Source organism: Dromiciops gliroides, chromosome 4, assembly GCF_019393635.1.
Source record: "Dromiciops gliroides isolate mDroGli1 chromosome 4, mDroGli1.pri, whole genome shotgun sequence".
In the NCBI taxonomy this organism is placed as follows: domain Eukaryota; kingdom Metazoa; phylum Chordata; class Mammalia; order Microbiotheria; family Microbiotheriidae; genus Dromiciops; species Dromiciops gliroides.
In genome coordinates this window covers 79780090-79797974 of record NC_057864.1, presented here as the reverse complement: position 1 = coordinate 79797974, position 17885 = coordinate 79780090, and the positions used below count along the sequence as shown (strand labels likewise).

The 17885-nt window shown below is 36.9% G+C and overlaps 1 protein-coding gene across 1 annotated transcript in view; it reads right to left on the bottom strand.

Moving 5' to 3' along the window:
* HMCN1 (hemicentin 1) overlaps positions 1-17885 on the bottom strand; it is a 517054-nt gene that overhangs the window by 90736 nt on the left and 408433 nt on the right. The window contains 2 exon segments of the mRNA XM_044003022.1: positions 1021-1102; positions 6942-7138. Of these exon segments, the coding sequence (XP_043858957.1) occupies positions 1021-1102; positions 6942-7138 (279 nt within the window).

Genomic DNA, 17885 nt, shown 5'->3' with positions numbered 1-17885 from the left:
TCATGTGAGTCTTCAGTCACCTTGTGAGACAGAATGGGTATTATCCCAATTTTCCAGATAAGATCCCTAAAGCACAAAGAAGGGGCAATGTGTCCAGGATTCCACCATTCATGACAGAACCAGGACAAGGCCCAAGGTTCCTAATTCCTACTTCCTTCTTTTTTTTCCATTAGACTAAGGTTTGTTTTTTTTAACTTAGACTCTGTAAATTTGTTTCTTTAAAATATTTTGATAACTGCATTTCAATATAATTGTTTTCTTCTGTAATCCTATATAATTTAAGTATTAAAACCATTATTGTGAGATTAGGGTCCATGACAAGAAAAGAATTAGAACTTTTACACTAAAAGGTTTCCACATTACTGTCAGAAATCATTATATTACTTCTTGTTTGATTAAAAAAATACTACTATATTGGATATTCTACCATCCAGTCAATGGAAAAACACAAAATACTAACCAGAGGGCATCTTAGAACATCTTAAATTATTGAAAGGACCTGTTAATTAAATATAAACTCTTGTTACTAGTTTTCTCTAGGTATCATATGGTGTTTTTTAATGTAGTTCATATCTACTCCTAAAAACATAGGCTGGAAAGTATTCACCTCTACTAATATTACATGTCTAATCATACTTAATTTTTTCTAAACAGCTCAACCAATCCTCAAAATTTAAGGGTGGAAATCATTGTCTATTAAGGGAAGATCTTCATTGTGCAAAGACAGTACCATAACCTGCATCCATCTTCCAAGTTAGTCATTAGGCCCAAAGGTCATGCACTGAAGCTGTTTTGCTAAACAGCTTGGCTCCACTGTGATTATTCAAATCCCCTTCCCAGGTTTGTCATGTAGAAAAGTGTGAGGTGGAAGGATCTCAGAACCAAATAAATAAAGAGAAAAGATGATTTTTAAAATATGAATATACCTGAATGTTAACAATGTGACATGTAGTAAGTTATATTCAACTATGGAGCCTAATGAGGACATGCAGTGATTGCAGAACTTCTGGCCAGACTTACCATGCACTCTCACCAGATATTCTCTGTCATCATCTCCTGCAGGACTAGATGCCAAACATGTATATCTTCCTGTGTCTTCCACCTAAAGGAAAAAAAATAATTTCATCATGTACACAAAATATGTCTACAACATATTAATTTTATAATGAGTATAAAACAGGAAGAGAATAACAAAATCCCCAAACACCTGCTGAAAAAAAGCATGATTCTCAAAAGATTAAGGGGTTCATTAGCTTTTTGGGTTTCTGTTCCACATATGAAAATCCCTTTAAACCTCTCATGAGACACTTGGTTCTATTATATTACAATACAATTTCAACATTTCATCTCAGAGATGTTTGCAATTTATATGCATCTGATAGGAGAATTCCTGAATAAAAATAAATAAATTTGGAGAGTAGCAGTACAGGTCATAAAAATGAAGCACAATAAAAAAATGCATATATACATAGCATTCATAATACATGTACATACATATTAGAACAAAGAGGTCTGTTTTAACTTAATGTCTTTGACAGGATTTTAGTTCAATAAAAACTATATGACACAATGCCAGACATTTAAACAAAACCTGAAAACTTCCATTAAAAGTAAGTTTGATGCTAAGTTAAACATCCAGATTTTTCATTGTTTTCCAGTTCTAATTCATATGGTGTTTGCATATATGTATAAATGCCTCCAAAGAGACATTCCCTTCTCAATGAGTAATTTATATTGGATAAGTAGAGAATACTGCTTTCATTTACGACCTGAGTGAGTACCCCTTTGGGATAGTGGGTTTTTTTTGTCCTTATATTCAAAGTTCATGTATCTACAAAGAAGTACTTGGGTAAGCTTGTGTCTTCAGAGAGCTTGAGAGCTGTAAGACTGGGATTTTTGGAATTGCTAAGATGGAGTTTTAGAATAGGTTACCTATTACCAAGTCACTTGCATACATTGGTTCTCTTGTATCCATGGAGTAAACCAGAAACTCCATCTTAGCTTTCAGGGTACTCCATAAATGGGCCCCATCCACCTACTTTGTTTGTACTACTGTATGAACAGGTCAAGTCAATGCACACTGTTTGTTCTCATCTTTCTGCCTTTGCTTTGATACTTCCTCTGCCTATAATGGGCTTTCTTCTACTTTTCCAAATTCTACCCTTTTAAGTCTTATGTCCTACATGAAAACTGTGCCTCATAGTTCCAGTAAACATTATTTCTTTCCTGACCTCCTGTTATTTCCCACTACCCTATATGACACTTTGGCACCCAACTGTACAACTTTGTATTATTCCATAATTGTTTGACATATGAATTTTTCCTTGGAGAAGTCTTACTTCCACTAAAAGAATCCACGCTCCTTGAGTAGATCACTTTTACACTGTGATGTGCACATAATACATGCTTAGTAAATACTTGCAGAATTGAAATGCAGAAGCTTCAAGTTTTATAATTTTGCAGAATGTTGGCAAAATCCCACAGTATCAGATATTATGAAAGTTCAAAGTTGTTTTGTTTTAACAAAATCAAATGTTGTTATAACAGATATATTGCCAAAATTGCCCCTACAAATAAAAGTAGAATGATATGGAGATGACTTTGGGTGGTTCTTGTTCTTGTTCTTTTTTTTTTTTTTTGGTGAGGCAGTTGGGGTTAAGTGACTTGCCCAGGGTCACACAGCTAGTAAGTGTCAAGTATCTGAGGCCGGATTTGGACTCAGGTCTTCCTGAATCCAGGGCCAGTACTCTATCCACTGCACTACCTAGCTGCCCCTAACCCTGGGTTCTTGTAAGTTATGCTAATAAAACACCAACTGGAGAATTCTACCAATTAGGTCCTAGATGCAGAATTTATTAGCTTTCTGAGAACCAGTTTAGCTGATCCAGAGAATCATCACTACTAGACAGACCACTTGATGATTGATTCCTTTACCATGGCAATCAATAAGAAAAAAGAAAATGTCAAAATGCCCCCTAATCCTGTGGAGCACCCTACCACTTCTACCATAATAGTGGCAGAGTGGAACAAAAGTGAACAGGATAAATGAATGAATAAGCAAACCACATATAATGACTAACTTAGTTGTTGGTACACTAAAAGTAAGAGGTAGTGTCTACTGAGCTGACTCATAACTGGAGGAATTGAATAAACGAATTCTGACATTCTCATTGTAAATCAAGCTAAAAGACAAAAATGAACTTATAGCTAAACAGAAGGACAACTCACATGCTTTCTTTGAAGAGGAAAGTGAGTTGGTGTTATCTTGTTGTCTGAGAGGCGATAAAGAAAACAGGATCATAAATGTGGAGCTAGGACACACCTTGTGAATCATTTAGTCCCATCCCTTCATTTTGCAGATAAGGAAACTGAAATTAGGTGCTCAAAGACACGTAGGTAAGTAATAGAGCAGGGATGTGAACTCATGATCTTTTGACAGAAAATCCAGTGCTCATAGTGTTCATTAACACATTATTGAAGGTGAAAACTGTGAGGTAAAAGCTGATGGGCTCAAGAGAATGAGTAGAAAGGTTAGCCTTGACAAGAGGGCTTACTTATATGGTGGATAAAACCTAGGTATAGCAAATTTGTAATATGGTTAATAGGACAACAAAGCAAAATATTAGGTGGCAATTGATAGTAAATGGTTGAACTGTTCAACCATAGGATTAAGACTATGATAGGAAGAAAGAGAGCCCAGATTAGGGTAGAGAGACCCTTCATGAGGTTGAAGACTATATTTAAGAGGGTGAAGTCACAGGGGGAAACAGAAGAATAGGAGGCTATGATCAAAAAGAAAAATTTCAGACTTCCAGATAATGCTGCTAGATGATGGTCAGATCAGCTTCATTATCCCTGTGTGGCTAAGGCAGCATATAGATGGAGATCATTGCAGTTTAGGAGATCAGTGAACTGGAGGCCAGAGCATTTGAGGAGATATTGACAAGAATGTTAGGATCCCCAAATATGAAGCCAGTAGGTGTGTGTGGAGGAATTCTATGAGCTAGGTGTTGAACTGGAGGAAGCAGGGAGTAGGACCTGCAGGTCAGTATATGCATGTGAAAAGGAGCTGGACTATACAATAAAGGTAGATGACGGGAACCTCCAAGGAAGAGGGGTTACTGAGTGATGATTGGCAAAGGGATAGTCTGGAACTGGAAATGAGAAGCAAAGAATACGTTTATTCTTCCTTCTGGCCCAATTCTTCGGAAGGCATGAGAAAATGAGGAAACATAGAGATAGAGTATCTTCTGAAGAGAACCAGGTTTCTGATATAGCCTGATAAAATGTAGAGTATGATGCAGTGGAATGGGAGGGAAGAGAATGTAGGCTGTGAAGGGGCAAGACTGAGGAGGATGGGGATGAGTACAAGGAGAGGAAAGATGGGGATATATATATATATATGTGTGTGTGTGTGTGTTTATGTATAGATACATATATATGTATATATATGTATCTATACATAAACACACACACACATACAGGAGCAGCTAGGTGGCACAGTGGATAGAGCACTGGCCCTGGATTCAGGAGGACCTGAGTTCAAATCCAGCCCTGGGCACTTGACAGTAGCTGTGTGACCCTGGGCAAGTCACTTAACCCTCATTGCCCCGCCCCCAAATATACATACATATATATATATGTTTATATACACACATATGTGTGCATTAATTAATTATCCCATTCCCCGCCCCCCCCCCCCAGCAAACACTGACTCCACAGTTCTGGGAACTTAGCCAGGATAGGAAATGAACAGGTGATTTGAGTAGCCACATTTTAGGATTCTGTCATGACTGAACAAGGAATTGATGTGGACCCTTGCTGCCTCTGGCTCTCAAGGGGTTAAAATCTCTTATTGTTTTGAGATCCCAGAGGCTGAGCAAGAATAAGGGGGGGTCAGTTATTAGATCCGTGGGGGCTGATCTGATCTCATGCTTTGTATCCATCCCCATCTCATTCAAAGATGGTGGAATATAAAGCAAACCCGGGATATACCTTGCCCCCCCCCAAAGAAAAAATCCTTGAGGGCAGTCATACCAGACATTTCTATCCCAATAGTACCTAGTATTAATGCCTTCCATTAGCAGTGCTTCAATAAATATTTGCTGATTAACTGATTGTAGTATAGTGTTGTTTTGATTAAGCTGGTAACATAATAGTTTAAGCAGATTTTTTTTTGTCCAGAGTAAACAGGATGTTAGAAAAGGGGGAAAGCCTGAGGAGAATTTGAAGAGTATTTGCTATATAATGACAGAAGAAAACAAAACAAAAGTTTAAAGAGTTCAACTAAGTTTTCTTTCCCCCTTTTCCAACTACATTGAAAAGAGCATATGAACATGTAATTTCATTAGGAAATGTCTGTTAACTGAGCAAGGACAAGAGAGAGAAATTATGTGGGATTATTCATTGCTTAAAGAGCTAAAAGTCATTGCCATAATGTTCCATCTGCCAATATATGAAGAGGCCTAAATATTTTGCTTACAAATGACAATTCTATAACAATTAATTTTGAGGGAGCATTCAACTTTATTTCTCACATTGGAATTTTTTGAATTGAATGTTGTCATAAAACTGAACCATCTCAGTTGGAAATGGTGTATGTCTTTATCTAAACAATTTGAAGCAGTTGTCGTATGCGAAACATTTATTAAAATCTCATTAAGTTATTAATCTACTTCACTGGAACAAATGGAATAGTTTAGGAATTAACTTATTCAGCATAATGAGAGGCAGTATACAATGGTCTAATGAAAAAATACTTGTAAATGTATTTGGTGTCAAAGGATTTAGGTTTGAACTTCAGCCCTGCTTCTTAATATTAGTACTAGTAGTAATTAGATTTACATAGTGTTTTAAGGTTTGCAAAGCACTTTACATATGTTATCTCACTTAATCCTATATGCTATTTTATCCCAATTTTACACATGGGGAAACTGAAACAGATAGGTTAAGTAACTTACTCAAGGTCATACACTTAGTGAGTACCTGAGGCAGGATTTGAACTCTTGTCTTCCTGACTCCAAGTTCTGTCCTCTTATCCATTGTGCCACTTAAACTCACCTATGTAACCTTAGGCAATTCACTTCAACTTTGCCTCAGCTGGAGTACCAAGCTTAGCAGCAGATGCACATGGTGACTAGTTAAGAGTTGAGTAAGAGAAGTTAGACAAGGTAAACTAGAGAATTCTGAGACAACCTGCCCTTTCAAATCTGACCATTAAATTAAGAAAGCTAGCTAGCATTTTCCTACAAAAGCCCTTGAGTGCATGCATGTGTACTTGTATGTGTGTGCGTGCGTGCGTGTGTGTATACCCCTTCTCTTCCAGAACAAAAAAATATAACACAGAAGAGGATGGGGGTGGGGAGTTGAAAATTCAGGCTCTCACAGAAATATATAGGGTTACTCATATTGCTCAGATATTAATACTTATATGATGATTGAGTGATTCCTTTGGGTTATATGCTAAGGAAACAAAAGAGTAGGATCCAAATGAGGAGTAGCATAAAAGAAAATTATGAATTGTTACTAGACTGTCCATACCCATAGATAGGAACTTGCAACCTGGAAAAGGAGTACACAGAGGCTGGAAAATGCTGGAAGATTCATGCCTAGTGGAAGTAAAGTTACATAGCAAGTGTCCAGTACTACCTGGTAGCTCTGCAGAAAGGGAACCCCAAGCAGATACTTGAGGCCATAACCCTGAGAGATCACCAACAAAACACTGTCCCTCTAGGACGCAAATTGTTTTTGTTTGAGGGCAAAAATCCTTCATATAAAGAGATGCTGAAAATGATTTAGATTTGCTATAAAAACAAAACCCAAAGCTTCTCTTTGAATGTTATCCTCAAACTATTCATTCCTAACCTTTCCACATTTTTTTTTTTGCAGACGAGATATCCAAAGTAAGCAGAAAACAGGGTTGCAACATTTTAACACAATACCTGAGCACTAGGTAGTCGAAGGACCTCTCCTCCTCCAAGAATCTGAACATCATCAATCTGTGGTAAGGGCCGTCCATCTTTCAACCATGTAATTTTGGGAGTGGGAATACCAGAAGCCATGCAGAAAAGTTCAAGAAGATTATTAACAACTACAGATATCTCTTCTGGATGATCTGATCCATTGATATGAGGTGGCTCTATTTAAGGAAGAGAAAAAAATCTAAGTTTTAAACAACATTAATGAGTAAAAAACCCAAATAAAACCCCCTCAAATTCATACTTAAAAGAAAAAGTAATTATTCAGTTGGTTAGGATAAGGTAGTTGGAAATACAGTTCCTTTACATTATTCTTTATTGACACTGACATTAATTTACAAAGGATAAATCAGTATGTCAAGCCTCTAAAGCCCACATTGAAATGGAGGGCTATTATGTGATGAACAGTGGGAATGGTAATTGGATAACTGAGATAGTTGTGGTTATGAAGACTTGGTTTTATGTTATTTTTAAAAAGCTGGTATATGCTTGACATGAAGAGAACTGACCCCATAATTTCTAAATTTTACTTAAAACAACAGTAGTTTCAAAATCGGTCACTTCAGTTCCATTATGAGCTACTTAAAAGAAGAGGCTTTGTTTAAAATTTGTATCTTTATGGCCTAGCAGTGTCTTGAACTAACTAGGTGCTCAAACACAAAAAGATGGTCATACCCTTGATCTTGCCAATACCCAGAATTGTATCATCTCTATATTAAAAAATTCTGAAGTTCCCTTAGCTAACCACGATCCATTGCTTTCCACTCCTCCCTCTGCCTTCTCATACTCTCTGTATACACTGTGACCTTCAATTCCTGGATCTCAAGGTTCTCTTTCAGGTGATCATCCTTAGAGTACTCACACTTCTCCCTTTCCCCATATTGACCCTTTCTTTGGTGAAACAGTTTAACTTTGCCCTGTTCTCTTCTTTTGGGTACCTGGCCCCCTTGTCATATTGCTGATTGTACCTTGTCAAGCCTCGAACTTGAATCACTCCCACTAGATTTACTTCCTACTCATGTATGGTTTAATAAAGGTGGACAAAATCATACAACCATTCTGACTGAATCTACTACACAACTTCAACTGAGTCATCAATGCTGCTAGGTAATCCTCTCACACCTTCCTTATCAATTTATTGTCATATTCACCACATTCCTCCCTCATTTTTTTTGTGGAACAATGAGGGTTAAGTAACTTTCACAGGGTCACACAGCTAGTAAGTGTCAAGTATATGAGGCTGGATTTGAACTCAAGTCCTCCAGGGCTGGTGCTTTATCCACTGTACCACCTAGCTGCCCCCTCCTCAATTCTTCCATGGTTTTTCCTTTTGCCATTCTCTCAGCTGAGAACCATCCCTCATATTTTACTGAAAAAAAAATCCTCCTATTTTCATGTTTTTCTCATCTTATATCACTCAGATGCGTTCTGCCACTATACTTTGTCCCTTTTTGACATCAAGAGGTGGAATTACTCCTTGGCATGGCAAACGCCTCTATTTGTACAAACAATCCTCTTCCATCTCATCTCCTCCAACAGACTGCCTCATCTGTCATCCCCAGTCTCTTATCTTCAGTCCCTCCATGTCGATTGGTTAATTATCTAATGCCTTCAAACATGCCTATGTTTCCGTCATCCTCAAAAACCCCTCACTTGATCCACCCAACTATCATTCTGTATTTTGTCTGTCCTTTATGGCTAAACTCCTTGAAAAGGCTGTCCACAATGGGTGCATCCACCTTCTTTCCTCTCACTGGCCCTACTAGCTGGAGTCCAACCTCACCATTCTATGGAAGCTCCTTTCTCCAAAGATATCAGTGATCTGCCAAATCCAACGGCCTTTTCTCTGCCCCCATTTTTCTCGACTTCTTTGCAGCCTTTGACACTATTCATCACCTTCTTCTCCTTGATATACTCTTCTCTCTAGGTTTTGGAAACATCACTCTTTCCTGGTTCCCCTCCTACCTGTCTGATAACTTCCCAGTCTCCTTTGCTAGATCCTCATCCAGATCACCCCCTTTAATCATGGGTGTTCCACAGGGCCCTCTCCTAGGCCCTTTTCTCCTTCTATATTATTTCACTTGCTGATCTCATTAGCTCACAAAGATTTAATTATCATCTCTGTGCTGATGACTCTCATATCTATCTATCTATCTATCTATCTATCTATCTATCTATCTATCTATCTATCTATCTATCTATCTATCTATCTCTAAACTCTCTGCTTACCCCCAGCCTTGCATCTTTAACTGTCTTAAAGATATCTCTCTTTTTTTGTTGTTTTGTTTTTGCTGGGCTATGAGGGTTAAGTGACTTGCCCAGGGTCACACAGCTAGTAAGTGTTAAGTATCTGGGGCTGGATTTGAACTCAGGTCTTCCTGAATCCAGGGCTTGTGCTTTATCTACTGCACCACCTAGCTGACCCATGCCTTAAAAACATCTCAGACCAGATGTCCAGTAATCATTTTATTTTTTTTTCCCATTTTTTTTTTGGTTGGGCTATGAGACTGGGAGACTAAGGAGACTGGGCTATGAGGGTTAAGTGACTTACCCAAGGTCACACAGCTAGTAAGTGTCAAGTGTCTGAGGGCAGATTTGAACTCAGGACCTCCTGACTCCAGGGCCTGTGCTCTATCCACTGCACCACCTAGCTGCCCCCCCCCAGTAATCATTTTAAACTGAACATGTCCTAAACTGAACTCATATTTACCCCCTTTCCAAATTTCCTCATTACTATCAAGGCCACCACTATCCCCCTAAACACCAGGCTTACAACCTAGATGTCTTGACTCTACTCTCACTTCCTATCTTGCACCATCTCTTGAACATGCTTCTTTTTATCCTGATATTGTTATCAGCCTAGCGCAGGCCTTCATTTCCTCATGCCTAGACTTTTGCAATAGCCTGTTGTTGGTTTGCCTGCCATAAGTTTCTCCTCACTCCAGAATATTCTCCATTCAGCCAAGGTGCTTTTCTTAAAGTGTAGGTCTGGCCATGTCACAACCCCCCTCCATACTGAGTAAACTCCAGTGGTTCCCTATCACCTCGGGGATCAAATAAAAAGTCCTTTGTTTAACATTTAAAGTCCTTCATAACCTGGGACTCCTTTCTCCACCCCTCTTCATACTCTTTGATTCAGTGATATTAGTTTCCTTGCTGTTCCTTGAATAAAACATTCCTCTTTTTTTGGCACTGGGCATTTTCTCTATGTGCCCTCCATGCCTGGAATGCTCTCCCTGGCTTTGTTCAAGTTCCAACTAAAATCTCACCTTCTATAGGAAGCCTTTCCCAATCCCTCTTAATTCTAGTGTTTTCCCTCCATTAATTCTTTCCTATTTATCCAGTATGTAGCTTGTTTGCATATATTTGTTTGTTTATTGTCTTCTCCGTTAGATTATGAACTTACTGAGGAGAAGGATTGTCTTTTTCTTTTCCTTTTATCGCTAGTACTCATCACAGTGACTGGCACATTGTAAGCTCTTCATAAATGCATACTGACTGCTTAAAAGTTTGTTAAATTGAATTTTTAGAAGCATCTTTTATAAGATTTCCAATTAAAATATCTGCAAGAGGGCATAGCTTTTATACATGTGCTGTAACAATGATATAAAAAAACATGTGATTGAACAATGATCAAAAAATCCAAGAGAAATTATAGTAAACACCCTCGTCCAGCTCACAATTTCACAAAATGACAGAGAAGCCAGCGTAAGTACAACAAGCCAGAAGCTTGTCATCATAGACCAGAGGCCACCTGAAACCTACAATATTCTGTATCCAGGGAGAAAATACTAAAGTTATGGGGCAAGAAAGCTTAACGGTAGTCAGAAAGCTATAGCATTCTCACCAGGGATATGTTGGTGCTCAGACTAGGATAACTCAAGGGTGTTGGAAGTTCATAGCACAATGACCTGAGATCCTCTACAAGGTCCTGAAGAGGAATACCTTCCTCTGAGTGGTGATACACCAGGGGAAGTGGAAGCCAGCAGTAAGAAATCAGGAAATGATGGGCAGGACCAAACCCAAAGACCACGATGTCTAAGAATACAGGAAGTGGCAAAGCTAAATAGTCATGTAAAATCCCCAATCAGGTACTGAGACTAGAGATCTGAGAAGAAGACACTGAAGACTATGAACAAATATAGATGTAGAGATGCCCAAGAAGCAAATGCAGAAGACGTGTAACAAATACAAGCAGAGTCCCAGAGGTTTAAAAAAATGGCTTGGCCAAAAGGATCAAAGTACCTGGAAGCAATAAAGCTCAATACTTTTAAAAATGAAATTATAAATAAAATAAGGCCTTTAGAGGAAAAATGGAAGAGGGATAAATAGCTTAGAATTGAAGGGAGAAAACATTACTCCAGTAGGGACAGCTAAGTAGTATAATATGTAAAGTACTGAGCCTATAGTCAGGAAGACCTGAGTTTAACTTGGGCATTAAATACTTACTAATTATGGAGAGTCACTTAAGCCCAGTTTTAGTCATTTAAACTTTTCCTCAATTTCTTCATCTGTAAAGTGAGAATAATAACAGCACTGGCCTTTCAAGATTGTTGGGGGAATGAGATAATATTTGGAAAGTATTTTGCAAACTTTAAAGTATTATACAAATGTCAACTATATATATATATATTTAGTGAGGTAACTGGGGTTAAGTGACTTGCCCAGGGTCACACAGCTAGTAAGTGTTAAGTGTCTGAGGCTGGATTTGAACTCAGGTATTCCTGACTCCAGGGCCAGTGCTCTATCCACTATGCCATCTAGCTGCCCCCATGTCAACTATTTTTAAGTATGCGAATCATTGAAAATTAGGATTAGAAAACCAGAAATCAATTACTTCATAAAACTAGAAGAAATATTTGAATAAATTAAAAAAAAATTTAAAATGGGGGCAGTTAGGTGGTGCAGTGGATAAAGCACCAGCCCTGGATTCAGGAGGACCTGAGTTCAAATCCTTCCTCAGACACTTGACACGTACTAGCTGTGTGACCCTGTTCAAGTCACTTAACCCTCATTGCCCCGCAAAAAAAATAAAATTAAAAATTAAAAATGGAAGAGTATATAATTTATCTACTATAAAAACAACTAACCTGGAAAAAAGTCAAGGAGTGATCATTTAAAAACCATCAGATTCATGAAAAAACAGAAAAGAGAGAATATATACTGTTTTGAGAATTCATGAATGAAAACTGTCCCAGTTTATTAGAAAGTATAGAGTAGGGGCAGCTAGGTGGCACAGTGGATAGAGCACCGGCCCTGGATTCAGGAGTACCTGAGTTCAAATCTGGCCTCAGACACTTGACACTTACTAGCTGTGTGATCCTGGGCAAGTCACTTAACCCTTATTGCCCCACAAAAAAAGAGAAAGAAAGTATAAAGTGAAAACAGAATAAATCCACTGGTAAGCTCCTGAAAGAACCCTGAAAGTGAAAACTTCCAGGGATGTCATAGCCAAAATCCAGAACTTCCACGTCCAAGAATGAATACTGTCCAGAAGGAGTTAAAAGTATCAAAGAACAAAAGTTAGGATCACACAAGACTTGCAAGGTAATACTTAAAAGGAGAGGAAATTTTGGAATATAACATTACCAAACAAAAAAGATAATTGCTTCCAAACAAAAATAACTTTCCCTGCTACATTAGGTATTACATAATTTATCCTATTAACACTGAGTATTACATTCTCATATGCAGTGGGAAAATATATCTTTAACGGAATAGAAGACTTTCAAGCACTCTTGATGAACAGATGATGAGCAGAAACTGCAGTGCAAACACAAGGGTCAAGAGAAACTAGAAAGTTAAGTTGAGCAATCAGGAAGGTCTATACAAAAGCTGCTTTCATTCTGATAGTAGAGAAGCAACTGTCCCTTTAGGACTCAATGTCTTCACTAGTCACATAGAAATTGAAATAAGACAACCAGTACTGGAGAGGTGGTCTTGTTCTATTTTAATAGTCTTAAGAGAGGAACAGAAGGGAGGGAAAAGTGTTTAAACTGGAAAGAAAGTTGAAGGATTGTGTAAATGTAATGCGATATTATTGTGCCATCAAAAATAGCACATAAACCATTGTTTTGTAAAGTATTTTATACATGTTATCTCATTTTAGCCTCACAAAAATCCTGGAAGGTAGGTACCATTATTATTTTCACTTTACATAAAAGGAAACTGAGGCACAGAGATGTTAAGTGACTTGTACAGAATAACAGAGATAGTAATTGTCAGAGACTGGTCTTCTTGACTCCATATTCAGTCCTTTATCCATTTTCCACCTAGTTGTTTATGATGAAAATGGTAAAAAGGATGGATTCAGAGAAACCTGGGAAGATGTATGAACTGGTGGAGAGTAAAGTGAGCATAACAAAAGAGCACAATTTATACATTGACTACAACATTGTAAACAAACACTTTGGAAGACTTTAGAATCAATCAAATGACCAAATGTGACTACAGAGGATATTGATGAAGTATACTACCTATCTCCCGATACTGAGGTGGTAGACTCAAGGCCTAATGGGATATAATACATACATAGACAATATGTGGAATTGTTTTGCTTGACTTTGCTTATTTCTTACAAAGGAGCTTTTTTCCTTTTAATTAAATTTAGGGGGAAGTGGATTAATGTTAATGACTTTAAAAATAAGAAAAGAAGGAAAAGAGGATCATCATATAATTTTTAATGCATGGAAGACAGAAAGACATTAATTGAGACCCAGACAAGCAAGACAGCTTTGAAACTAATAAAATTTTATTGTATACTAAGAAAAAGAAGCTACACATAATAGAGATTCATTCTTTCATATTTCCCAATCTTTTTCTGTTTTTGTATATTGAAATGTATATTTTTGTTGATTTTTTATAAAATTCAGAATAACAAAAATCTCTTTTTAAATTTAAAAGAAGCATCATCTTTATTATCTAACTGGTCAACTACTATTTGGATGGAGCCACTTAACTCAGTTTTCTCAACTGAAAATGGCAATAATAATAGCACCTACCTCCCAGGATTTTTATGAGGGTCAAATGAGATTACCTTGACCAAACCATGCTGCCTTTATTATAGCTTACTTATCTTCATGCTCATTAGCTATCCCTCTAATAATACTCCAATATTCTACTGGAGATGTGATCTATTTCGTCATTGTGGGCACACCTTCTAACAATGAAGACCATATTCAATCCTTCCTGGCTTGTTCTTTGTAGCTTTTGGCCGTGTTCTCTAATAAATGCATTAGAGGAATGTGCCCAGCATCCTGAGGGTACTCTCAACATTTTTCAGATACCAATAGAAAATGAGCACTACATTTTAGTTTGATCAGTCCAACTCTTTCCCCCCAGTTATTTGTTTCTCCAATGACATATCACTGCTTTCATATAATTTCTTATTGTAAGGTATTTCAGCCTGCTCATTCCCACTGTGATCTACTCTAACTTTGCCTTTGGATGATCTTCAATTTCAGTTCTTTAGAAATGATATTATTTCATTATTCATAGCTATATGTTGCCATATTAAAGATATAGGACTTTGCTTCAGGGACAAATTTGGGCATCTTTGAAAAAAAAAGTCAAAATAATCTTCTGAAATTTCATCTCCTTCTCCCCTGCAAACCAATTCAGAACATTTTTCTATTCCTTTCTGATTATGGAACCAGAGAGCTGTTTAGTTACAGTGTATGTGAAAGATGTAAAGATGAGTGACCTCTATAGGTTTTCTTGATTGATGACTGAATGAAACATATATCCCTTTACTCACTATATTTAGCTGCTTTTGAAATATGCTTTATAACCCATCCAGCTATTCATTAGGAAGCCAGGCCTACAGAAGCATCTTGCCATCATCCCTGCCACAATATGCTTAAATACAACTCCTTACTCCCTCTTCTCCGTTTCCCCTCCAGTAATTCCCCTTACTGTAACATATGCCTTCGTCTTCTTGCTCTGTGAATAGTAATCAAGACAATACAACTATCAATAATGGAAAGGGAGGTGACAGCAGTGGCTCCATTCATAATTTGTGTGGCTCTCCAGAAAGAAACTCCTTTCTTTGCCTTACCATTCCTTTAAATGTCTGATTCTATCTGAATGTAAACTCCTCTGACTAGGGACTGTTATTTATACCCTTATATTTCTATCCCCAGTGCCTAGCACAATTCTTGGAATATAGCAGCAACTTTATAAATGTTGATTATATACTTTTTTCCATTCATTCAATTATCCATTCAAATACCTACTTTGGACTGTAAAGTAGCCATTTTTTCCCATTTGGTTTTCCTATAAGGTTAGGTAATCCAAACTCTTTTGTATGATTATAGATCTTATTTAGAAAGGTCTACAATGTTCTAGGACTTGGTATCTTTGGCACAAGATCACCCACAGACATCTGGAGGACCTCAGTGTAAGAATATCCCTCTTAAATTTGGAATCTATATTAGGCATTCTCCATGAAAGTGACAAAAACCCTTGGTGAGTATACAATTTCTTATTTTATACCTCACTTGATGTTACTAAGTAAAAGACTGTCAAACAAATATATCTGTTGCTATATCTTACAAACGACGCTGTGTGATTATGAACATATATATACATGTTGAAAGAGAGCCTTTAAGGTAGGATTTTGTTCTACCAAATTATATGTTTTTTTCATACTCAACAAATAGTAGGACTTTATATTTTTTTTTTACTTCTGTAAATCACCAGTTTATCTGTGAAAGAATGGTTTGTTTTAGATATAATTTTCAAAAATCTGCCTAACATATTTTAATCATGAATGACTTATGAAACTGAAAATTGTTTTCATAAAATTGTTGTATACCTGGAAACAGAGGTATGTGGTTCAGTAGTTATTGATAATCTCTCAGTTGCCTTGTTCTTCATTAAAAAATGACCAAGATTTTTTTCTATTCTGTATTTTTTCTATTTTGTGTCTTTGCCTCTTTTTAAGATAATCCATCTCTTGGAACCTTCAGAATTGTGGTTTTATATATACCTGGTCAGTGCTGGCCACTTTCTCCATCTTTGTTTACTTCAGTGCAATTGTTACATCCTCATATAGTGTACATGGGACTGTGATTTTCAAGTCCAAATATGGTGGGTCATTCCCTGTTCTTGATGCATGGAAAGATTGTTTAAAAAATTTTAGTAATCTTTTCCATTTTTCATCTGTTTATTGTCCTTCTTCCAGAGTCATCTTTAAATAGGCCCATCCTGAGTATACTTAGTTCAATCTCCTGTTAAGATTCTTTTACACTTTTACCCTCCTGTACTGCTTCTTACTGTTTTATGAGGCCATACCAGTCATAATCTCCTATCATCCTCCTTCACACATTATTCCTCTTTAACATCCTCCATATGAGTAGAACTGTTCTATTTGTTCTATTTGTTCTTCCTTGTGTCTCTTCACAGGTCGTTCCTCATGTCTGCATTATCCTTCTCCTCCAAGAGACTTTACAAATGAATTTTTATTTTTAACTGATATTGTCCTAACCTGCAATATTTCTTCTCTTTACAAAAAGGTAAAATATTAGCTGGCTGAGGATTTTATGGGGTCCTTTGGTCTTAATTGGTGTTGATTTCTATTCCTTTATCAATTTTCCATTTTAGGGGGCACTAATACCTCATGTAAATATTTATTTAATAATTCTAGATTTTTGCTAGGAATAAAAATTGTAAAGCGCACCAGCCTAAATTTTGTAGACTTCATTCTTTTCTCTTTTTTTGGAAATCTAGACAACATTTTCTCTTTTCCAGTTGTATGGTACCTTCTCCTTTCCTAAAATCTTTCAGAGATCTCTCACAGTGGCTTAGATATCACACACAATTTCTTTAATGTCAGAGGATTTCATTCCTCTGTCAGCGATGAACTCAAGGGCAGTCAGGTGCTTTTTTCTCTTACTAACAATGAGTATCAATTTCCTTTTAGCTATTTTAGCTCTGCTCTTTCCACTCCAAAGATCATTCTCCTTAGCAAGAAAATAGTCCTAAAATAATATTTGAACAGCTTTAGCTTTTCTCTTTCATCACTTATTTTTGTCACATTCATTCTGATCCATGTTCATGTGTCTCTTAAAAATACCAGCAAACATCCTATTTTCTTCAGCACAACTAAAAGAAAGAATTAATTTTTGCTGTTCTTAGTTTTTCTCACCAGCCTCAACTCATTCTCAATTTTAACAGGACTGTGCTACATTTCTGTACTCATTTACTTATCCTTGACTAGATATTCTGTACATTACTTTAAAAAAATTTCAGATTGATGGTAACTCCTCTATAGCCTTATCCTTTTATCTAACTCTTCCCCCTCTCATTAGAACTGATGTATACATTATTATATGGTATTATGTTATTGTATTGGAACAGACATATTAAATGTATTTATCCTTAGTCCTTGGGAGAAGTTCAGAAACTGCCTAATAATTAAGTACACAACTTACACACGAATAATGCTGCACTGGCAAGGATGCAAAAATGATAAAGGGAATAGTCCCTTCCCTCAAAAAAACCTCTAGTCTGCTGTGAGGATATGACATGTACACAGGTAAGTGCTCACAGAATAGATACAAAGTTATATCCATTTCAGGAGAGAGCAAGCACTAACAATTGAGGGAATCAGAAAAACCCTCTCATAGGAAAAAGCAACTTAATTGTCCTTTGAAGAACAATTAGAGATTTCTTTGAGGTACAGTTGATGAGGATGGACATTCTAAACATGAGGGAACCATCTACATATAAAGGCATGAAAGAAATGGAACTTCATGCTCAGGCGAGTGCTCACAGGACAGCTTGAACTGAGTAGATTCTGTGTCAATGGAAGTAATATAAATAAATAGATAACTATTGAAGGTATCTGAGCTGGGGAGTGATACAGTCAAATGCATGTTTTAGGACTACTGATCTGGCAACATGGAG